This window comes from Arvicanthis niloticus, chromosome 18, assembly GCF_011762505.2.
Source record: "Arvicanthis niloticus isolate mArvNil1 chromosome 18, mArvNil1.pat.X, whole genome shotgun sequence".
NCBI classification, from domain to species: domain Eukaryota; kingdom Metazoa; phylum Chordata; class Mammalia; order Rodentia; family Muridae; genus Arvicanthis; species Arvicanthis niloticus.
Window position 1 is genome coordinate 15,807,215 of NC_047675.1, and position 23,905 is coordinate 15,831,119.

At 48.0% G+C, this 23,905-nt stretch overlaps 1 protein-coding gene and 1 pseudogene across 4 annotated transcripts in view; one reads left to right on the forward strand and one right to left on the reverse strand.

Annotated features, from left to right (window-relative positions):
• Positions 1-1,579, reverse strand: part of Brd7 (bromodomain containing 7) — a 30,109-nt gene extending 28,530 nt beyond the window's left edge. For 3 of the 4 annotated variants that reach the window (XM_034522706.2, XM_034522705.2, XM_034522704.2), the window contains exons 1-2: positions 1,381-1,562; positions 981-1,189 (exon numbers count right to left, since the gene is read on the reverse strand). In XM_034522706.2, coding sequence (XP_034378597.1) covers positions 981-1,189; positions 1,381-1,429 — 258 coding nt within the window. In that variant the 5' untranslated portion in view covers positions 1,430-1,562. Of the gene's footprint in view, positions 1-980; positions 1,190-1,380 lie in introns of all 4 variants that reach the window. The other variant, XM_034522703.2, reaches the window with a different exon arrangement.
• Positions 1,580-8,730: 7,151 nt separating this feature from the next.
• LOC117723461 (H/ACA ribonucleoprotein complex subunit 2 pseudogene) lies at positions 8,731-10,935 on the forward strand (annotated as a pseudogene).
• The last annotated feature ends 12,970 nt before the right edge of the window (positions 10,936-23,905 follow it).

Sequence of the window (23,905 nt, forward strand, 5' to 3'; positions counted from 1 at the left end):
AGCAATAGGATAAAACAGAATGATGGATATATACTGAGTTCTAGGCCAGCTGATGTCCAAGTGCCCAAAAGTATAATCAAGACAAGACTTGTTGAACTCACAGGTAAAGTAATTTACATGTTCACTTTTCAAAGCTCTCAGTTAAAACAAAGACTCACGCTTGTGTGGTTTTGTAATTTAGGAAATGAAAATACCAGCCAGCCTGACCCAAGATATTGTCATAGTCAAGCTTAAGGCAATAAAAATCTGGGCAGAAAAATAAAATAAATTTAAAACATTTTTTCCCCCTTCCTGAATAATTTAAGACATTTTAAAGAGACACTCCTTAAGGTTTGGTTACTCATAAACGACTGTAAAAAGCAAAAATCTAAAACTTCAGAAAGGACGAATGCATTTAGTAAGTTACTTAAGGGCAGCTAAAATTTTGGAAGCACAGAATTCTAGCACAATTCTAGATATGGATGGGCTTGCCTTTGAGAAGAAAGCTAGTAAGTTAATTCACACTATTTAGCCTACCCGGTAAATCGAGACATCAGCTACTTTTCTATTTAATGAAAATGGTTGTTCATTTTTACTCTTGGGTTTATAGTGATTTCAGGCTCTCTTCAACAGACTCAAACGTAAGAACACGTGGACACCTGTAGATCGCCTTCACTTCTGAAGAACAGCTACGTTGGACAAACCTCCCAGGCTTTGCAGTGAATAACTTCTCACACCCCCCCCCCGCCCCCCAAGATAATTATCAAAACAGCCTTTGAAGCAGCCACTGAAGACCAGGACCCAGCTGCTTTACAGGATGTGTGTGGACAGCAGGAGCGCTGGAGAGGATGGTTAAGACAAGACTTGCTGAGCCCCCAGGTGATTCAGGCTTCTGCTCTGTCTTACTCCTCCACAAAGCCAGACTTCCCAGACGGCGTGGTGTCCCACTGGACAGGATAAGGAGCTGGAGACCGGGCTATAAGCAACAAAGCCACCTTTACCTTGACTCGTCTCCGTTTTCTCCCCTTCTCTTCCCCCGGAGCCTGCTTCTCTCCTTTCTTCCTCTTTTTCCGTTTTCTGTCCTTGTGTTTGTCATGGTCGCTTCTGTCTTCGAAGAGGCTGGAGTCGTGCCCGGAGCTGCCCGTGGAGAGCTCAGTGACTTCGCTCCCTCCCACTTTGAGGACCAGCTTCAGGGGCTTCTCCACGTACTCTGAAACAAGAGCAGGGCGCGGGCTGACTCGGGGCAGACCGAGGGCGGGCGCCCCACCTCCCAGCGCCCCACGAACACCCGCCGGGGCCGGCAGGCCCGAGTCGAACGCCGCCCCGCCGGGGGATCTCCGCGGGTCGGGGCCTTGCGGGCAGGGGTGGCGCGGCTCCGCGGGCAGGCCGGCCGCTCCTCACCCTCGTAGAAGTGTCGGTCCGACTTGTGCTTCTTGTGCTTCTTGCCCATGTCCGACCGGGCCCCAGAGCCCGCCCCCCGCGCCAGGCCCAGGCCGTGCGGCGCCGCTTCCGGTCCGGGCCAGGCGAGCGGAGGGCGGGAGCGGGGCCCGCGAGACCCCGCGCCGCGAGGCAGGGGGACGGCACGCGCCCGGCGGCGCGAGGTCCCTCACGAGAAGACCACGCGCGAGACGCGGCCGAAGCGCGAGTGCAGTGGCGGGAGGGCGAGAGGCCGGCGCACCGGCGGGAGAGAGGGGCCGCCAAGCGGGCGGGATGCAGGCTGCGGCGCGTGGCGGCCCCTGGCGGCCGGAGGCGGCGCTGCAGCCTGTGGTGGGGGGCGGGGCCGCGACTGGAGGCGGGCTCAGAGGCGGGGCCTGTCCCCGTGACTTCCTTTTTTTCCATCCCTGACTCTCTCCCCTCCTTTCCTGACTCCTTTTAACTTTTGGGGGGGTTTTGTTTCTTGTCTTTAACAATATTATTGAACTCCATTTGTACTGGATCTGGCAAACCCTAAAATACTGGTTCTGCGAAGCCTAATGATCTTCATTTGATCTCCAGGTTCCACATGATGGAGAGCATCCACTCCTGAACGGTGTCCTCTAACGTTTAGATCCATATACAGCCCTTACACAAATAAGTAAGTGTATACAGAAAAAAAAAAAAAAAAAACAGAACAAAAATAAAGGCTTATTGATGATAGGATAAAACCTCCAAGACGTTAACTAAATAAAACGCACCAAGTGTAGAGCAATGCTGTTGGAAAGTGAGACCTGAGGTGAAGCTGTGGTCTGGATTCAAAGGCTGGAAACAAGCGCTGCTTAATTCAATTATTTCAGGTGAACAGGACCCTATGGGGGTGGATTCTGTTACTTTTATGCTTTTCTTTGTGGTTCATAAAACAATTTATATGCTAAAGTAACTGGAAAAAAAAAAAGAAAGTTAAGGGTCTAGAAATTAGCTACAACTTGCCTCTGAAAAGGTAATGAAGTTGCAGCTATTGGCTCCCCAGGGAGGCACAGGCTGCCTGCTGCTTTGTCTACTTCTCACCCTAGTCAGTGCCCTTCCTGTTCTCTTATCTCTGGATGCCCAGCCCTTCTGGGCAGTGGCTCGCTGACAGTTTTGTCCACTGGCACTTACCCAGACAGGCCATGTTAAGATCTGCTTGTGCTGGGTGTGGTGGTGCATGCGTGGGTGTGCTGGTGCATCCCAGCCGTCCGGGTTGAGGCAGGAGGACTGAATCCCAGACTAGCCAGGGCTACATAGTGACATGCTATCTAAAATAGAGCTCACTGTTGCATGTGCAGAGCTTAGACACAAAGGAAACTAAGCTGTGTCAGAGTGTGTGTGTGTGTGTGTGTGTGTGTGATGACTTCACAAAATAGGAAGAGCAGGTAATATTCATATTCCCATTTTATAGAGGAGGAAGTGGATGCCCATTGGAAGTAAGTAAGTAAGTAAGTAAGTAAGTAAGGAGTCAGATGTAGAATCAGTATTCAAATCCAGGCTTGAACTGGAGTCACAATCCTTTTCATTAGTTAGTACAACAGTACAAAGTGTCTTTATTGCACTTTTAGCCTTATAGTGTCCTATATGTTTTGTAAAATAAACTTATAATTTCATTTTTTTCCTCAAGAAAGAATCTAATAGCGATCATTTCTACCATACTCAGAAGTGGACTTGGGAGTGGAGAGAAGATGCAGAAGTTAAGAGCACTTGCTGCTCTTCCAGAAGACCTGGGTTCAGTTCCCACACACACCCACTAGCTCACAGTATCTGTAACTCCAATTTCAGGGCATCTCCCACTCTCTCCTGGCTCTTTGGGCCTCTGCCTTCATTCAGTGCACATGGATACATGCAGTCACACACACATAAATTAAAACAACAACAAAAACCAACAAGTTGGACTCTTGGATAATGTTTCCCTGGAAGATTTGTATGTGTATCTTTGTGTGTGGCATGCTAGGGATGTAAACCCCTGTAGAGAACTTCCAAGTCAGCTCAAGACACTCCAAGATCAAGTTCTCAGCACAAAGGAGATTTAGTCGCTTCCAGGAAACAGAGGACAAGGGAGAAGGGGAAGAGAACAAGGGAGAGGGAGGAGGAGTATTTGTCCCAGGTAACAAAGGACTGCCTTTGGATAGAGAGGAGACAGACAGGGCCCATAGGTAAAAGGAGAAAACCATGTGTTAGGATGAGGTATTTAATTTTAATTGGGCATGTTAATTAGGTGAGCCAAAGGGGGCTTTTGATGGCTGGGCGTCAATACATTGATAGCTGGTAGTCAGCCTCAGGAGGAGGAAGTGACCAAATAAGGGAATAGACCTTAATGGCTAGCTTTAGGCATTTGATCTAACAATTTTTAGCAAGGAAGAGGGAATGGGGAGAAGGACAGGGCCTGTTAGAGCCATGCTTGCCACACTCGAGCTGGCCACCTTTTAGGGAATGCATTTTTAGGTAAATAGCTTGTTGCTGAGCTACCCCCAGCCCTGTAGCTTAGTCTTGACTTCCAATGTTGAGACGATAGGCTGATATTTTAGGACCCTGCTGTTTGCAAGTGATAGGAAACCAGATTTGAGCCGGACTTGAAGCTCACACCTTCAATCCCAGTACTTGGGAGGCAGAAGCAGAGGCAGGCAGATCTCTGTGAGTTTGAGACTAGCCTAGCTTACAAAGAGTTTCAGGCCAGTCAGGCCTGTTGCCCTGCCTCGATAAACCAGGAGTAGGAGGAAGAAGAGGAAGAGGAGGAGGAAGTGGAAGAGAAGGGGAAGGTGAGTGAAGAGGAAGAAGAGGAGGCAGAGGAGGAAAAGGAACAAGAAGCAAGAGAAAGAAAAAAAGACCCAATGTGAATTATTTTAAGTCAATAAAAAGGGATTTATCAGTTTACTTGTCTCAAAAGGAAGAGTGGTAAACAAGAAGTTGGTTCAGTTAGTTCCCCCTCCCCCACCTTCTCAAGCTTCTGTCTACCCCTACCCCAAATAGTTGGAAACATGACCACCAGCTGTCACTAGGATCTTTATGTGTCCTGACAGCTGGGGAAAAGATCTCAGATTCACTTAGAGAAAATTTCAGGGAATGATGCTGGTTGGCTCACTTGAGATATCTGTTTTGTAGGTGATTGATTGATCCAGCCTGGTAGTCAAAAGGAAGAGAATCTGGGACTGGGCCAGGGAAGGTGAAGCTCCTCTAGTGAAGGAAGAAGCCAAGTTTGACTCTGTTACCTTCGTGCCACAACCTCTTCCTGAGGTTTAAGAGTCAGGTTGGAAAACTTGTGGCTGTGTGTGCAAAGAAACTCTGTTATAGTGAAATCAAGCCCCCAGGACCCTCTAAAGCAGTGGTTCTCAGCCTTCCTAATGCTGTGAGCCTTTAATCCAGTTCCCCATGGTGTGGTGACCCCCAACCATAAATTATTTTCATTGCTACTTCATAACTGTAATTTTGCTACTGTTATGAAATCAGAATGTAAACATCTATGGTTTTGATGGTCTCAGGTGACCCCTGTGTTTTAAAAGGTCACTTAACCCCAAAAGGATAGAAACCCCCAGATTGAGAACCACTGCTCTAGTGAGCACTCAAGTCAGTGTCTCAGTTGGGTGCAGCTCTTTCTGTTTGTAGCTGAGTCTCTGAGCTATCCAGCTGTGGCATGCTTCCTTTCTCCAGGCTAGACTCGGCTTTCCTGACTGTGCTTGGCCTTGTGTGCTCTCTGAGGGTAGGGATAATTCTGTTCTCTTGGAACACATGCAGCAAGTCAACCACCACTCCCCTAATGCTTCTTAGAGGGCTCACTCCATCGCCTCCTCCCTCACTCCTGTATGCCTCGTGATGGAGGAAGAGGACCTGCTTGCTTCATTTATATTGCAGGGTTAGTAGCTTCTGCCTTTAAGAATGACCCTCCACGGTTTCTAGAGGAAACTAAGAGCATTCAGCAGAAGACACTGCTCACGAAACTTTTCTACAAGAACCCTAAGACATCCACTTTAGAATTCCGAGCTCAAATCCTGTGCCTGGCACCTACCATTTGTGCATCAAATTGAAATTTTTTTTCTGCTTGAAACATTCAGATAAGACCTAAGCCTTGGCCAATATCCCAATCATAGTCTTGAACAGACACAGAAGTAGAGAACCCAGTATAGCTGTGTCTAGACTTCTGAATCAAAGAAACTTATATTTACTTAAGCTACTAAGTTCGGGATAACTTGCTACATAGTAGGCAGCTAAAGTAATATGCCCAATGGGGACACTCCATGCTTGCTCTGGATTTGAAAAACAAATGAAAAGAACATAGATGCATTGAGTTGTTATACACAAGATTGCCTCTCACTCTTATTCTGACTTGGCAGGCGGAATCATATTTCATCTCTATTTAATAGATGGAGACACTGAGCCCTGGAGAAGTCAGGTTGCTTATCCCAGGTCACATTGCTTGCCTGAGACTTGAGTCATGCCCACCTTCCCCTCAAGTTCCCCTTTCTAACCTATATGCCACATGGCTCTTTGCACACAGGGCCAGTTTGGGTTCTACATGTTTGCAATAGAGTCAGCCTCCATTACGGCCAGGAAGAGGATTCATATGCTGGTGTACACCTGCTAAGCAGCCGTGGGAAGTAGTGTGAGGAGCAGAAGGTGTGGCTGCTATTCAGACTTTTGTGGGTCCAGTAGACAAGGACAATGTACAAAGTTACTGGTGCTAGGAGGAGGCGACTGTTTCCTCACTGGAATAATTTTTTGATGTCAGAAAGTCATATTTTGTGATACCTTATGGTATATCTGTGACCCTAATCTGCTTGAAATGGAAGCTTCCTGGAGATAGTGGAGATGGAAAACTAAACTATCTTGCAGAAGAGGCAGGGCACAGATCTGGGAGAGTTCAGGCTGGCTCTAGACTTTTATTAATCTCCTGGCCCCAGCTTCCATCTCCTGCCTTGGCTGTTCCCTTGCAGCTGGCTGGCCTCTGGGATCCATCATGGAGTCAGAGTTGCCTTCTTTACCCCAGTGATCTGAGCTGGTCAGATTCCTAGTCACTGCCTTGACTCTGGGCTGTGCTCAGTGTCCTTGTAGCAACTGCAGCATATTGTTTAACCGTGTCCTCCAAAATTGAAACATTCTATCCTGCAGGGGTGCTCTCTCTTAAAACACAAAGGTAAACAACTCAGCATAACTTCAGGAAGTCCCTGAAACTGACTAGATTCACTAGGCTCCTCCCTGCCAGAATAAGCAGTAAAAGTTGAAAGTCCTGATCAGACTGGAGAAGGCCAAGATGCTAAAAAGATTCAGACAAGCCAAGCTTCAATGAAGACTCTGACATCAGACAAGGCTGCTCAGAAGAAATGGAAACCAGCCGAGGAGACTGGAAGACGTTTAGACTAGTAACAAAGGTCACCCTCCAACTTGTTGGGCTGCCTGCAAGCAGTGCTCCAGATTCCCAGCTTTGTGAGCTGTCACATGCCGGTGTGGGCTATGGTGATGCAGCTGTCTTTGAGTCATTTCTGCATCCGTAGTAACTCCTCATCCATACTCCTGCAAGTAACCCCAATTAAACTCGTTGGCTCACCAAGTTGGACTTTGTGGTATCCATATTTTGATCTGTCATGGGCTTCCTGTCTGGGGTGAGTAGATATATGTGTTGTATATCTCCCTAGGAAAAGTTTTGTTACACAACACAGGAAGACAGTACCTATGTCCATCTTGAAGAGGGTGGGGCTGGGCACAGTATAGGCAGTTCCACATGAAAGCCATCTAGATGGGACTGACTACAGGTCTTTGTATTGAGAATACCTGTGACCAGGGCTGGGGCTGTAGCTCTGTAGTAGAGTGGTGTCCAGAATGGACAAAGCTCCGAGTTTCAGCCCAGCACTGAGAAAACTTACTGAACAGCAGTGTTTGGTTAGCTGGTTAGTTGGCCTTCTCCCTGATTTCCTTTGCCTTGCTAAAGAATGTTAGATTCTGCCGGGTGGTGGTGGCGGCGCACGCCTTTAATCCCAGCACTTGGGAGGCAGAGGCAGGCAGATTTCTGAGTTCGAGGCCAGCCTGGTGTACAGAGTGAGCTCCAGGACAGCCAGGGCTGTACAGAGAAACCCTGTCTCAGGAAAAAAAAAAAAGAATGTTAGATTCTATTCTTAAAGCTAGCCATCAAGGTCTATTCCCTTATTTGGCCAATTCCTCCTTCCATGGATAACTACCAAGGGCCAGCTATCAAAAGTGTTGAAGTCAAGCAATCAAAAGCTCCCTTTGGCTCACCTAATTAACACGCATAATTAAAACCTCATCCTAACACGGGGATTCCTCCTTTACTATTATAAACCACCATTTTCCTATGGGCCACATCTGTCTCTTCTCTATCCAGAGGCAGTCCTTCTCTGGGTCAAATACCCCTGCCCCACCTTGTTCCCTTCCCTGTCTCCCTTGCCCTCCATCTCCTGTCTTTGTCTCTTATTCCCTGCCCTCTGTCCCTGTGGGGCCAATAAATCTCCTTTATGCAGAGAACTTGGTCTTGGGAACCTGAGCTGATACTTTTCCTAAAAATGGGTTAGGATGAAAGAACATGAGACCGATGTGCCAAAGGCATTGACTAATATATAGAAAGTGCTTGCAAAATGTCACTTCTAACATGATGTTTTAAAGATTTGTGGTCCTTAAAAAAAACGTGATTCAGTTAGCATCAGTGCTGTCCCATTACTCCTGTTTTAGTCAAATCCAGAACCACATCTGGGCTCTTAGGGCCTGAACTACCCATTGCTGTCAACCCCACTCCTCCAAATCACCTGTTCCCCTCACACTGGCCTCCTTACTTGCTTCTGCTCCCTTGGACTTCCAACATCCTGAGGATGGGGACCCTCAGGATAGGGACCCCGTGCCTTCCGTAGAACTGGGTTGAAAACCTATCTTTGTTGAAAACGGAATGAATAAATGAGCCTCCGTGTGTTAGGATTATGAACCCCTCCCTCCTTCCTTGCCTGGGTGGGGGTCTTTTCTGGGGAACCAGAGATGAGTGTGTGTTTTTGTAAGGAGTCTGTGCAGGTGGCCACTGGGGGGAGTGGCATTCCCAGATAATGTGCCCAGCTTAGCTGCCCTCTGAGTCCCGCTCCTTAGGGAAAGATGGTTGTTTATTGGCTTGAGGGCTTTAACTATATTGCTCCCATAAAGAGAGGATACGCTTCAGGCCATGTCTGATGTCCTGGCCACCTGATCCTGGAGTAGGCTGTGACCTCCATTTCCTGTAGTGGGGGCTAAACTCCTTGACCTGGTTCTGGGAGATCCTGTGGGGCCCTCTTTAGTTTTCGTGTACCCAGGGAGGTGACCCAGGGAAACCTGAACATCATGTCCTCACCTCTGTTCGCCTTGCTCTTTAAAGCTCACTCTTGTAGCGGGAAGGCAGGTGAGGAGCTCTAGGGACTGGGAGTTTCCATTCCTACCCATGTCTCCTCTCCTCTGTCTGACCTCAATTTGCTCATCTGAGGAATGGGTGACCCACATGAGAGTGGACCAAAAGAGGAGTGAGAGTGTGTGGCACTTTCCAGATGTGAAGGGGTAGGCTGGGTGGGAAAGGCCTGGTTCTTCTGCATACTTTGTTAGGGAGTCCTTCTATCTCCCAGAGAGGGAGAATAGTAGCATCTTCCCAGGCCCAGGAAGGACCCTTGCAGCTACAGTAGTTGTCCCAGTTTGACAGAGTAGGTGTGTTGGGTCTTCTTGGTGCCAGCCTGCTAGCTCTGCTGGGAGAGACCACGAGGCTTAGGGCCTGAGGGGGGTTAATGGGCAGCTCTTTGGAGATGCACCAGTCTGAGGTGATGTGTGGTCACATGCAGCTGACAGTGCAGCTTCTAGGGCTTCTTTCAGTCTCTGCTGTGGCAGCCAAGCCTCCTCTTGCTTCTGAGTGCTCAGAGAAAAGGCAGCAGGTGGCAGCTCTCCACGTGGAGACCCTGTGCCACTTCTGCTGTGCAGGGCTGCTGGGGATGGAGTTGTGCCATGAGGCCACACACAAATGTTCCTTGCTGCCAACCCAGAAGCCACAGCCAGCCTCAGTCCCCGAGACAGAGATAAACATGGAGCCCTGGATCCAATATAAAAGGCAACCCAAGGATTTCCATCTCTCCCTCCCCTTCCTCCCTGTGGGCCCACCTAGAGTTTACTTCAGATCTCCTATGTGCCAGATGCCACTAGAACTAGGAAGAAGCTGGGAGATCTCAACTGGCCTTGGTTTTACGGAGTTTGCAACCTTGTGAGGGAGACATTTGCCACATACGTGATGGCACTGGCTACCTCTCAGCTGCAGATGTGCTAACTCTTCTGAAGAAAACAGAGTGGTTAGGATCAGGCTTTGTCCCAGCCTGGGGTTCTGGCAAGGTCTCCTGAGTGTGCCATTCTTGACATGGGAGCCTCAGGAGTGCCCCAGAGCAGCGTTTTTCAACCTGTGGGTCATGATCCCTTCTGTAAACCTCTATCTTTGAAAGCATTTACATTTCAGTTCATAACAGGCGCAAAATTACAGTTATGAAACAACAATGAAAATCATTTTACTGTCAGGCTCATCACAACATGAGGAAATGTATTATAGGGTTGCACGCAGCTTTAGGAGGCGGAGAACCACTGCTCTAGAGGAAATGAGGGGAGAAGCAGGAAAAGTGACCTGAGGTGCTTGGTCCCAAGAAGACACAACGATGGGATGCAGAGTTTAATCTTTCCCTCGAGGGGTAGGACTGGCTTCTCAAGCCCCAGTCAAACAGTGTGGCCTGCACTGGGTCATCTGCCATAGACCCCATATAGAGTTCCAGACAACTCTCCAGAGAAAGTAGTAGCTACTGACCCTTGGCACTCAACACTTCCAGTTACTGGCTCTGTCCTGCAAAGTTGAGGCGTGTGGCAAGGTCATCCAGCAAGCAGCAGAGGGCTCCTTGGTGGACACACTCAAGGCAGAAAGGAGGCCAGGCTTGGAGCAAGAGTGTGAGAAAGTCAGTGTAAGAGGCCAGAGTGGATAACCCGGAAGTGATCTCGGAGGCAGGGGCCGCATGGTTTCTCTATGCCTTGACTGAGTTGTTTTAGTTGCTAAGGTGACCAAAATAAAGGCCGTTCCCGAGGAGTCTGAGGCGCAGGCAGATGGCTGCAGCAAGGAGCGAGGAGCGAGGAGCGCACCAACCAAGAGCTGCTCATCAACCTGAATCCCATATCGCTGCCCCTGGCTTCCTGGCACCGCCTGACAGCAAGCTCTACAAGTGCATCAAGAAGGCCCAGAGGCCGAAGCAGATTCGTTGCTGGGTGAAGGAGGTTCAGAAATTTGTCAACAAGGGTGAGAAACGGATCATGGTTTTGGCAGGAGAAACATTGCCGATTGAGGTGTAATGCCATCTTCCAGTTACGTGCGAGGACCAGAACTTGCCCTGCATCTATATCCCTTCTAAGACGGACTTGGGTGCAGCCACAGGCTACAAGCGTCCCACTTGTGTGATCATGGTGAAGTCCCATGAAGAATATCAGGAGGCCTATTACAAGTGCCTGGAGGAGGTGCAGGCACTGGCTACACCTCCGTGAGAGACTTGGGCTGCATGCAACCCAGCCCCTGTTCCAAGAGACGCTGGGCTGCCCGCCCAAACAGCATCTCCCCAATTTCTTGATGTGTGAATCTTCCCAGTCAGTCCTAATAGCTGTTCTTGGAGGTAGAGCCAGCATCTTTGCCATCATTGTCATCTCCTGTTGAGCTTTGATGAAGACAGTTCCAAGAATATGAGATAAAATCAAATGCTAAGACAAAAGAAAACCAAAAAGGCCATATTGGGCAGAGCACAGGGAGGCGAGGCTCACATGTGCGGTTTTGTCAAGGAAACAAAAGCAGGAGAAGAGGATGCACATCCAGCTTCACAGGTTTTTTTTTTTTTTAAATTTATTTTATGTATATGAGTACACTATCACTGTCTTTAGACACAACAGAATAGATGGTTGTGAGCCGCCATGTGGCTGCTGGGGATTGAACTTGGGACCTCTAGAAGAGCAGTCAGTGTTCTTAACTGCTGAGCTATCTCTCCAGTCTCCAGCTTCACAATTTAAGAAGTTGCGCTTTGGCTTCTTGCAGACTTAGAGTGGGTTTAGGGGACTGGCAGAGGGACCCAGGTGGCTGTGCTATCCCGAAGGGAAGAAGGTGGGGTGTATGGGTTGGTGTGATGGGGTAATTGAGAGTCATTTAGGGGGGCATTTGGTGGGCTCAAGGAGTGACCCTAGAGGTGGTCCCTGGAGGAGAGGCCAGGTGTGCAAATAGGCTAGCATAGGGAGAATTCAGGACCTCAAGAGGGAATGAGACTGCAGGAAGAGAGAAGGGAGTGACCAGAGGAGAAGGAGCTGTAGGGAGCATCAAGGCTACAGGTCAGAGAAGGACAAGTCAGCATCCAGGGAAGCTGGGGAAGATCAGTTAGGAGCAGAAAGAGGACTCAGACAGTGGGACCAGGTTTCAGGGAAATGGGAAGCCTTTTAAGAGTTTCTGGGGCTTGTGAAAGCATACAGAATCATGTATGCCAGGGCACTGAGGAAGGAGGCTGGGTGATGGAGGATTGAGAAACAGAAGCAGAGGAAGGGTCTGAGGGCTTTGAAGCTGGGTGGTACAGAATGGACTTCATTGTGTAAAGTCGGAAAACTCAAATAGTACAACCCTTGGAGATGTCGGGGCATTGTTGAGGAGCCCTGCGTAGGGACAGATGGCCAGCACCTCAGAAATGCTCTTGCAGGCCAGGCTCATGTTCTGGTAGTGTTCCTTTGAGTTCTCCTCTGAGGACAGATCCAAAACCTTTACAGCAAGTGCTTGGCAGGTGGCCAGATGTGGCTCTAGGCTTGGACTGGGATGTTCTTACTAATGTCAGAGTTCTGGCTTTCTTCAAGCCAGCTGTGAAGTTTAGATGTGTCTCTTTCCTCTCTGGGTCTCAACATGGCCATCTCCACTGCAGAAGGAGGGCCAGGTGGTGGTTTCAGGCTTAGGTGCCTGTAAGAAAGTGTTTCCAATCATTATCAGTCTCAAAAAATTTTTTATTTAAGAAATTTGTACACTAGGCACAGTGGCACATGCCTGTAATCCTAGCAAGCAAAAGGCAGAGGAAAGACAGCCGGGCATTTAAGTTCATCCTTGACCACACGGATGGAGGCCTGCTTGGACTGCCCGCGACTCTATCTCCAAAAAGAAAGTTGTGTGCATTTTAGTTTTTCCTTCTTGACTTAGTTATTTAGACTTTGTATTGTTGACTTTTGCATTGCTGGGACCATAATATCAGAAAGAAACAACTTGAAGGAGGAATTATTTTGGTTCATGGTTTCACAGGGTTCATAATAGTGGGGAAAGCAGTGCAGTGAGAGCCCTTGATGGACATTATTCACTTCAAGGCAGAGAGAGAGAGAGAGAGAGAGAGAGAGAGAGAGAGAGAGAGAGAGAAGCCTTCAAAGCCCCACCCCCAATGACCACCTTCCCCTGGCCAGTCTGTACCTCCCAAAGTAATTCTACCAGCTGAGGAGGAACAGTTATTCAAAACATGGTCTGGGGGACATTAGATTCGATGTGTAACAGATTTAAACTGCATGCCTAAGCAGTACATGGTCCTGGTAGACGTGAGTGAATACAGACAAGAGTTGGGGAGAGCATTTACACTGCTCAGGACCTCTCCACTTTCTGTAATATTTTGGAATATGTCATCCCAGAGCCTTTCCAACTGGTTTGTCACACTAGAACTTGATAGTGATTCTCCTCTTCCTACCTTGGCAATATATCCATAATGCCCCTTTATGAACGATTCTAGAGACTGGCTTCTCAAAATGGGCTCCATGAACAAGTCCATCTGCACTCCCAGGGAACTGTGTAATAACAGGGCCCACTTCAGAATTGTGGAACTGGAGTCGTATTTTCAACAAGATCCCCTAGCAATGCACACAGACCCCCTACACCCACTCCCCCACCCCCCACAAGTATTAAAGTTTGGGAAGTAACACTCTAGAGTATTGGTCACTCCTAGACTCTATTTTATTGAACAAGAAGAGAGTCTTTCTGTATAGTCCAATCACCTGGACATGCAAAGGGGAACTCCGAAGGGCAGACAAACTCAGGTGCCCCTTAGTTTTACTCAACAGCTCAAGGAGAGATGGAGAAAAGCCAAAGAACCTTTTCATTTATTTTAACATGCTTCTGATTATTTAAGAAAAGATGACAGCTAGGTGCATACACGCAATTCCACCTTTGGAAGATAGAGACTAGAAAATCAAAAATTCAAAGCCAGACTGAGCTACATGATGAGGTCTCTCTCTCTCTCTCTCTCTCTCTCTCTCTCTCTCTCTCTCGTTATTTTTAGAATTATTTATTTATTTTATGTATGTGACTACACTGTCACTCTCTCTTCAGACACACCAGAAGAGGGCATCAGATCCCATTGCAGATGGTTGTGAGCCTCCATGTGGTTGCTGGGAATTGAACTCAGGACCTCTGGAAGGGCAGTCAGTGCTCTTAACTACTGAGCCATCTCTCTAGCCTCTCTTTCCTTCCTCCCTCCTTCCCTCCTTCCCTCCTTCCCTCCCTCCCTCCCTCCCTCCCTCCCTTCCTTCCTTCCTCCCTCCCTCTCTCCCTCACTTCCTCCTTTCTTCCAATTACATTTATTTATTTATTTATTTATTTATTTATTTATTTATACCTTTTCACCTGTGGACCCCAGGGATTGAACTCAGGCTTTCAGGCTTGGTGGCAACTGCCTTTACCTACTAATTCATCTCCCTGGCCTGAAATCCTTTCTTGAACCAACCAACAAACCACCCTTCAGCTTACTTACCTGGTTCTTGCCCTTGTATTTTACTGCCCCCATGTAGCAGAAAATCATACTTAATGATGTAAACTTCAGGCAGGGCAGCATCTGGCAGCTCAACTAATGTCACAAGACTGAGGTTTGTTTTCTCTACCTCTTGGCCTTGCTCCCTTCTTTAATAGTTCCACTGTCAGTCAAACTCCAACGACCTCCTCATGAATCCCAGTCCAGAGAAACAAATGTTTCTTTCCCTGAAAGACCATAAAGTCATGGGGTTGTCTCATGGGGTTGACTAAGGTCATAGGCTGTCCTAGAACCAATCACCACTAAGAGGCAAGAGTGGGATCGACAGGGTAGCCAGAATAATAGAAATAGAACCCAGCTATAAGACAAACCTAAGTCAAAAGTTGGAGGAGGCAGATGCTACCTTAACTACACGGGCTTCCCAGAAAACAAAACAAAACAGTGGTTCTGACCTCCCAAGATTGAAGAATGGGTGCTGGGAAGACAGCACAACCAAACAGAACCCAGTTCTCTGTCTACCTGAGGGGATGCTCTTTGGGAGAGCTTCATGGGAACAATGGGACATCTATCCAGAGATTAGTGGAATCCAGGAGTACCTTGCAGATGCTACCCAAATAGGAGCTGGCAGGAAGGTCTATGCTAAGTAGAGACACAGTTTCTGTAGGAAATCCAACATGCTTTATCAAATGTTAACTCATGGGCTGGGAGATAATTTAGTTCATGGAGTATTTGACTGACATACATGAAATCCTGGGTTTGATCCCCAGTACATAAACTGGACAAGATAGTATCCACCTGTAATTTCAGAACGCCAAGAGGTGGATACAGGAGAGTTATAAGTTCAAGGTCAGCCTCAGCTATATAATGAGTTTGAGGCCAGAATCTTATGGACCACATGAGATTCTGTACTAAATAAATAAATAAATAAATAGATGAAATATTAACTAGTGTTCTTCATGAGATGGGTCACTAGTGAAGAGCTGGCAGAGAGGTAGCACAGTGAAGTGTGACGGGGTGGGGGCATTTACCCTTTCGCCACTGTGACTTTGCCTTTTTGAGGCCCCAGAAGACCAGAATGGGAGTGCTGACATTCTCTCTCTCCCCCCCCCCTCTCTCTCTCTTTTTTTTTTTTTGAGACAGGGTTTCTCTATATAGCCTTGGCTGTCCTGGAACTCACTATGTAGACCAGGCTGGCCTCGAACTCAGAAATCCACCTGCCTCTGCCTCCCAAGTGCTGGGATTAAAGGCGTGCGCCATCACTGCCCGGTGAGTGCTGACATTCTCAACTTGATCTATTTTGGTTCAGCCAGATCTGTTTTGGCCAAGTTGGCAAAAATCACTCTTTATTGGCACTTGTAACTGTGAACCGCTTGCTATAATCATTTTGCCCTATAGGTGGGCATTTGGGAAGGCTCAGATGAGTGAGGGTCTCTTCCTGGCTTCTGAGACTATTTTACTTACTTACTTCTGTGACTGAACCCCTAAGAGAAACAATATTTTCAGTTCACAGACTCAGAGTGTCCATTTGGTCACTCGGACTTGTGTGCTTGGCAAGAGCCTGTGGTGGAAGAATGTCTTCATGGAAGGCAAGGATGTAAAGAGAAGAGGACACAGGGAGAGGGAGGGAGGGAGGGAGGGAGGGAGGGAGGGAGACAGAGAGAGAGAGAGAGAGAGAGAGAGAGAGAGAGAGAGAGAGAGAGAGAGAGAGTCCTGAGGACCAGCCCCCAGTGACCTATTTTCTTTAATTGGGCTCCACCCCCTTTCATTCAGTGCCCGCCAATAACACCATCAGAGTTTGAATCCATCACAGGATCAATGATCAATTAGGTCCGAAGCTTTGTGATCTGACCTTTATGGAAAACCCCTCACAGACACACCCCCGCACTCTGCTCTACTGATCCCCAGGCGATTCTTAACCCAGGCAAGATGACAAGATTGATTAACTGTCATAGAAGAAAAAAAAAGGGGGGGGGAACCAAACCTCCCCAATTCTCAGGAGGAAAGATATCCAAAATGAAGGCTGCTTCTTGCTTGCCAGCTCAAGTTTTCCCTCTTCAAAGCTGTCTCTGACACCCCATGGGGAGAGAATCATACCCATCTCTATCTACTCTTGATGTTGGCTTGGTTAGAGCCACCACATCACTGAGAAGTAAGAGGTCCACCTGTCTCACCGTCAGTGTTTTCTGCCCACTACAGTCAGGGTGGCCGGAAACGTTAATTGGAGAAGCCAACACCATTGCCTGGTCACTCTCTTTGAGGGCCTCCCAACTGACTCAGGCCAAGTCCCACCTCTTCCACGGTCCACAAAGTTCTGTATGCCCTGCCCATGTGCCTGGCTCCCCTGGACAGCATCTTATGTTATAATCTACTTGTCTTATCATCCATGATCAGACTTTTTCTGTTTAATCTCAGTCTCTTGAATAACCTCCCTCGACCACAGGGGAAACCTTTATACATGCTGCTCCAGTCTCTGGAGTGTTTCTTTCCTGCTCTATAATTCTGGCTCCTTCTCATCCTTTACTATCTTAGGAAGGTACTCTTGAAACCTGCTTGAGTGTGTCCTCTTCCGTCTTCTCAGCATTGGATGCTCTTGCCTTGTTCTGCTTTAGTTTTCCTTATGTTGTTTATTTTGCAGTGCTAGACATGCAAACCAGACCTGTATTGTAAGGGTCCAGGGATCACCTCACAAATCACACAGGCACCGATCTCAGTCAAACAGGGATAGTGTATTGAACACACCTTGGGACTGATCTATCAGGGCCAGAGGTCAGACTCGGGAGCTGAGACTCCGACTTCAAGCCAGAATGCTACAGAGTTTTTAAGCCTGAAATCCACAAACATTTGTGCCAAGTTATCCCACCAATCAGGATTTAGGGATAGGGGACTTCCTTAAAAATACATCTTGTGATACACTTATCCTGTTCCTATTGTTTGTGGTGGGGTGACTTGTCTAGCATTCCTGCCTCAACTTACCAACCAGGATGTCAGTTACCCAGGGAGGTTTTGGGAACTTAAAATTATTAAAAATGGCTCTGGTAGTGTCAGGAAGGCAGTGGTTATCTAGGCCTTAACATGCTGAGCAAGTGATCCACCATTGGCTACAGCATCTGCTCCACCTGTTTTCCCTTCCCTTCCCTTCCCTTCCCTTCCCTTCCCTTCCCTTCCCTTCCCTTCCCTTCCCTTCCCTTCCCTTCCCTTCCCTTCCCTTCCCTTCCCTTCCCCCTCCCTCCCTCCCTCCCTTCCTTTCTTCCTTTCTTTTCTTCTTTCTTTTATATTTATTTGTTTGTTTGTTTGTTTGTTTCAAGACAAGGTTTCTCTGTGTAATCCTGACTGTCCTAGAACTCTCTCTGTAGATCAGGCTGCCCCTGCGTCCAGAGTGCTGGGATTAAAGGTGTGTGCTACTGTCTGTAGTTTCTTTCTTTCTTAAACAGCACACTGCAGTGCTGTCTCTGCTGTAGTTGCCTGAGCTGTATCTGTTTTCTGGTCCCTGCTTCAGATACTTGGGCCGTATCAGTTTGTCCATTCCGCTCCCTACTTTAGCTGTTCCACCAGACCCTAGGATTCCGCTCACCCAGCACTGTTTTCTCTTCCTCTAAGAGCAGAATCATGCCCTCTGCCCACAGTCAGTCAGTAGGGGCAGCAAGATTGCCTAGGACTGACTGGTCTAGGAGTAGCCATGTGACTGAGGTCTGGCTAATGAGACTGTCCCAGCCTCTGGCTTAGTTATTGGTACAGAGATGAGTACTGAGGCTGGTCTTGATGGCCTTTACATTAGCCACTTTGTCTTGTAATGACTAAGCTGGCTACATGTTAGCCTCGGACTTCTGAGGCTGCAGAGAAGGTGGTCCTTCAGAAGAGTCATGTTGGAAAACAGAGCCAAGAGACCTTGGATCAGACCCAGCCTGAAGCTTATACACCTCTTAATCCTTTCAATTCAGAGAGCCCATAGATTCCTCTTCTAACTTTGGCCCCTTTGAACTGGACTTTCATCCTTTGCAATAGAGGCTGACACGTGTGTGTTACAGCCATGTGCACCTGTGCACACATATGTGCATCTTTCATTCTTTCGCCTGGTGTTCACGAAGTGCATCTTCTGTCTAGAGAACCAAGCATGACCCGTATCCAGGGCATGCAGTGGGACCAGGACACACAGCCTCTCATCTCAGGAGTGCTAAGAGCAGAGACAAAGGAAGCTAGCCCCTTGCTCAGATGTCTTTTGGAACAGTCTCAGCCAGCACATCACTGGAAGCCAGTGCCAAACAGAAGCACACATTCCTTGTTCAAAATGATTGACAGTTTATCGAGGGTTGGTGGCACAGTACTAGGGAGGCTGGGGCAGGAAATTCAAGGCCAGACTAGCTACAGAGTGACTTCAAGGGCAGACTGAGCAATGTAGTGAGACCTTGTCTCAAAATAGAAAGTAGCCAGGTGTGGTGGTACATGCCTTTAATCCCAGCACCTGGGAGAGAAAGGTGGAGGGATCTTTGTGAGTTCAAAGCCAGCCTGGTATACAAAGTGAGTTCCAGGCCAGCCAGGGTTACAGAGTGAGACCTTGTTTTAAAAATCCAAAAAGCACCCTCCCCCTCAAAAAAAGGAAGGGTCTACAGAGATGGCAAGCAAGAATGCTCACTGTTCTTGCAGAGAATTGTAGTTCACTTCCTGGCACCTGTGCTGGGCGGTTCACAATCACCTGTAACTCTTAGGGAATCTGATCTTCTAGTCTCTGTGGGTACCCGGACTCACACGCACATACATCCCCATGCATCGTATAACAAAAATAAATAATAAAATCCATTTAAAAAGGTAAAAAAGAGGGTCTGGCAGAGAGCTCAGTAGAGAAGACACTTGTCTAGCATATAGGAAGCAGAGTTCAACTACTGGTTACACACTCATGCACACACACACACACACACACACACACACATAGCATGCATGCACTCACCCATCCACCCATGCATGCACACACCCATGCATGCATGCATCTAGGCAGGTGTTCAGGGGTGGATTCTCAGTTCTCTCAGCTTGAGATTAGTTAGGCATATATGTGAGGAAGTTACCATATCAGTCATTATCAAACAGGCCAAAGTAAAAGTACTTCCAGGACTGTGGGCCTAGCTCCTCACAAATCTCTAAGGATTACTCAGGTCACCTTGAATGGAGCTGGAAGGGAAGGAGATACTTGTACAACTTAGTTTTTTTTTTTTTTAAGAAAAAAAAAAGGAGGATGGGCTTTCCTGAAAGGGAGAGATTGCCAGGGAACAGAAATATCTCAAGTGTGAGCGAGCCCATGGCACCCAGGAGCAGAGGGCAGGGTACTGGCGGTGGGGGTGGTGGGGGAGCTTCCTGTTTTGGCTGGAAGAAGGGCGGATGTGGAAGAGTTCAGAGTTGGTTAAAAGGGATCAAGAGAGAGCAGAGCTAGCCAGAGGTATACAGTAAGGTCATGGCTCTGTGACGTTGAGCTCCACTCTGTCTACCAATGAGCTTAGTGACCTCAGGTCACTGATGTGACTGTGTGGAATGACACACGGGCAGTGTACTATAACGTCCAGCAAGTTTGCAGTGGGCAGCCAATGCAGTGAAGCCTATGGAGATTTTTTTAAATAAACTATAACAGTGCAGCCATAATCCATACATTCTAAAATAATCTTGTTGTTTTTTTGACATTTCATAACTCTAAAATTAGGATGAATTTTATAATCCACAGCAAAACAGAATTTCATTAGCAATTTTTCTGGGTCTACTCTGTAATCAGCACCATCTCACTGACTGGGAAAAATGAGAATGAAAACGCTTGTCAAGATCATGTCCAGAAAGCATGCCACCACCATCTTCAGATGACAGAAATGGTACCTTTTTCTCTGTGCATTCAGATCCTGTACAATGATAAGACGTAATTAAGCAATTTTCAACCGAAGGGTCTCAACTCCTTTGGGAGGATCAAATGACCTTTTTACAGGGGTTGCCTAAGACCATCGGAAAACATAGATATTTACGTTATGATTCATAACAGTAGCAAAAATCACAGTTATAAAGAGGCAACAAAAGTAGTCTTGTGACTGGCGGTCACCACAACATGAGGGACTGTATTAGAGCTGCCTTGTTAGAAAGGCTGAGAATCGCTGATAATGCCTTCTAATTCTGATGAGGGCAAGTAGCAGCCAAAGCGTTTGGTTGATATGATCTGATTTCTTTTCTTTCTTTCTTTCTTTCTTTCTTTCTTTCTTTCTTTCTTTCTTTCTTTCTTTCTTTCTTTCTTCTATGCTGGGGTTCCAATCTGGGGCTTCCCAAAACGCAAGTGCTAGACAAACAGTCCACCACTGAGCTACAGACCCAGCCCCGGCAGTGTTCTTGTCAATCAAACTCAATCTTCCCACATGCCAGTTAACTTTGAAGCCTGTGGCTAACAAGTGGTCACTGTACGTCATATTCTTCTGGAGCCGCCCACCAGCTCCCTATTGTAGGGTGGGCTTGCAGGACCACACCTGGTCCATCTTGTTCTCCTCTCCCTGAGCGATTCAACCCACACATGTCACATCCTCTAGTCTCCGTGACTCAGTAGCCCAGGGCTGAACAGATATGATGAGGTTTTGCTCTGTGTGGCAGCTGCTGCTTGTGCCTGGTTGAGGCCCCCTGACACCTTCTTACTGCATTCATGCTGACTCCATCTCCAGCTGCTCATCCTTGCTCTCTGCCAGAGGGTGCCCTCAGGCAGCTGGAGCTTGTTCTGTCCATGTGTGAGACTGGGGAGCAGCCAGGGGAACAGCAGAGAGAGAAGGATGCTTGGGTTGGAAACCTGAGTTCTTAGTCCAGACCCTGGGATTCCCCCTCAATTAAAGAGCAGCAGAGACTGGCGAGGGAGCACCTCAATTCCTCTGAGGAACGTGTTCTACCCTGGGCCTCCCAGATCCTTTGTGGGGTTAGGCTATCTGCATCCACAGAGAGTCTATACTCTATACCATCCCTTGCTGGTGACAGATCCTCTCCTGGGCCATGTCTTCATTCTCCTGCCCATGTTCTGCTGTCATTTCCCAGGGGGTGTACTGCTTGTGTTCAGGTCCTTGTCTCAGGATTTCCAAATGGAAGCCCTGACAAAGGCGTGGGACCCCTTTTGTTGTCTGTGGTTATGTGATTACTCTTATCTCTATCTCATTAGCTGTCAGGAGGAAACACTTTGGGCCGGGGGTCGGGGGGCAGGGGGGATAGAGCCAGGCTGGGGAGAGCAAAGCCCAGATGTGGCAGGTGATAGGATTTTGATGATCGCTAAGGACCACACACCTCTGTTCTGATGCTTTAGGAGAATCCTCGTGGGATCTTGCTGCACACCAGCGCCTTTTCTTCTACAGCCAGCCATCCCTACACCTCCAGAAATCCCATTGTCCACAGCTGCTCAGCGTGTTCTGGGCTTCTGAGCCTCACGCCAGTCAGTCTCCTTCAGGGTTCCCTCTTTTGGAAGTCGTTCTGCCGTGTATGGGACATAACGGAAGAAGATGAGTTCATCTATGTAAGTGTGATTGGCTGTGGACATGTGTAAGGGACATGTGTTTGAGTTTATGCTTCTTCGAAACTCGTTTCTCAAGTACAGCCTTGCCTACGGAGAATTCACGTGGGAACCCAAAGAGGAATGGGGGCCGTCTTTCCTTCTCATCTCTTTCTCATCTCTTTCTGATCTCGTACCATCCTCCTCTCTGCCAGTCTTTCAGAACCTAACAGATCATCATCAGTTCATTTGCTCCGACTCCTAGTCAAGTTCTCACAAGAAACCTGATGGGCTCTGCTCAACTGCCAATAGGGGAACGCCCCTTGATGCTCAACTGGCCAATAGAGGAATGCCCCTTGAGTCAGGTCTAAGCTCTTGTCCAATCAGCTATGGTCTTTGTCTTTGGGCAGCAGCTGGTCCAGTGAGATAGCCTAGACATCTCTTACCTATTTCCCGTTACTCATTACAGATGAGAGCTCCGTGAGCTAGCTTGCTGGCAGCTTCAGGATGGGAAAGATGACAGCAAGGAATAAGAATCAACAGTGATGGAGCACCCCCTTCACAGCCACGTGACCGCTTTGTTAATGAAGTTCCACGGAGTAAAAACCAGTGTTCCAGTATTAAGTGTGCTCAGTATTCGTGTTGCTTTGGATCCCCACGGCACGCCTCAGTCATCTGATGTACCATCAACATACCCTGAAGACCCGAAGACGTCAATCCAGTTACCCCAGGAATGGTCTAGGAATTGAATCAAGAAGTACAATCTAGAACACAGGGCCTAGCCACTGCTGCTCACTGCCTGGAAAATCACCTTCCAGGACAGGGACCCCCTCCCCCCACCGGCGGTGTATAGTCCCTGTGGCCACAGAGAGACAAGCCTGGTGCATTTGACTGTTAGTGTGCTAGGACGCCAGGTGGGAGGGTTCCCTCCTGCTCCACTGCAGCCATCCACTTCTCACCCTGCACCCCCTCCTCCCTTCTCCAGGCAGCCCAGCGCAGCTGGAGGCAGCCCCTGGGAACCACCAGCGGCTTTATGATGTGCAGATGGTGTTTCCGCCAAGCCCCTGGCTTTTCATGTCGGTGGCCTCTGGGAGCTGTGCCAGCCCAGATGTCCCTGATCGTGAGAAAGCCTCCCCTGGCTAGGCTGGCATGAGATGCCAAGGATGAGGCTCCAGGCCAGCTCCCTCCGCTTGATTCTCTAGTAAGAGGACTTGGCTGGGAGCCTGAGAGGAGCGGGATCCTGGGTCACCTGTGTCCAGCGTGTGGATTAGGGTGGTGCATCTCTCTGAGCTCATACAGATGCTGTACACCCAGCTTCTCAGAGGGATGGGGGATGGATTGCTTTTCCTTCATACCTGTTTACCTGACTCTGTTATCTCTAAGTACGGGCTACCTCCATCATCAGAGGACTGTCCTCCTGTGATTGGAGCAGTTCTACCCCATAGTGAGAGACTGGACCAGAGTCCGGAGTTATGTCTTGCCCACCAGGCCACAAGTTAGCACTAGCAGGGATGAAACTGTTGTCTGCTGTCAGACTGCAACTTTCTCTCATCTGGAAAATAGACACTTTCAGCAGATCAACAGTTTCCTTCCTTCCTTCCTTCCTTCCTTCCTTCCTTCCTTCCTTCCTTCCTTCCTTTGTTCCTTCTTTCCTTCTTTCCTTCTTTCCTTCCTTCCTTCCTTCCTTTGTTCCTTCTTTCCTTCTTTCCTTCTTTCCTTCCTTCCTTCCTTCCTTTCTCTTTTCTTTCTTTTCAAAATTAAACGCATTTCAGCTTTGGGTTTAATCAAAGCAAGAACCTTTATTTCATCTTCTTAAAATTGCTCTACTGGGTATTGAACCTAGAGCCTTCTGCACACCAGGTAAATACTCTTTTCTTGTGCTACAGTCCCAGTTTCACAATTGTCAGGTTTCAAAACTGAGAATGATGTGCCCGTCTCTTCTATCACACTTAAAAACTCTCCAGGGATGGACTGAGCATTGTCTGCATTGGCTCAGGAGCCTCAAAGCATAGCTAGTGTTCCCCCTCTGTCTTCTCTAGAGTGTTCAGAGGAGGCTCTGTTCCTGAAGGATGCTGTTTTAGATTGGCTATAAAGTGACTTTCCTGAAGGCTTATGGCTAAAGGCTTGGTCCCCAGTTGCTGCTGATACCGATAGATGTCTGGGCTGTGAGAATGCCCATATTCTCAATGGCTAATCCATGTAATAGTGTATAGCTGACTGGTAGATGTGGCCTGGTTGG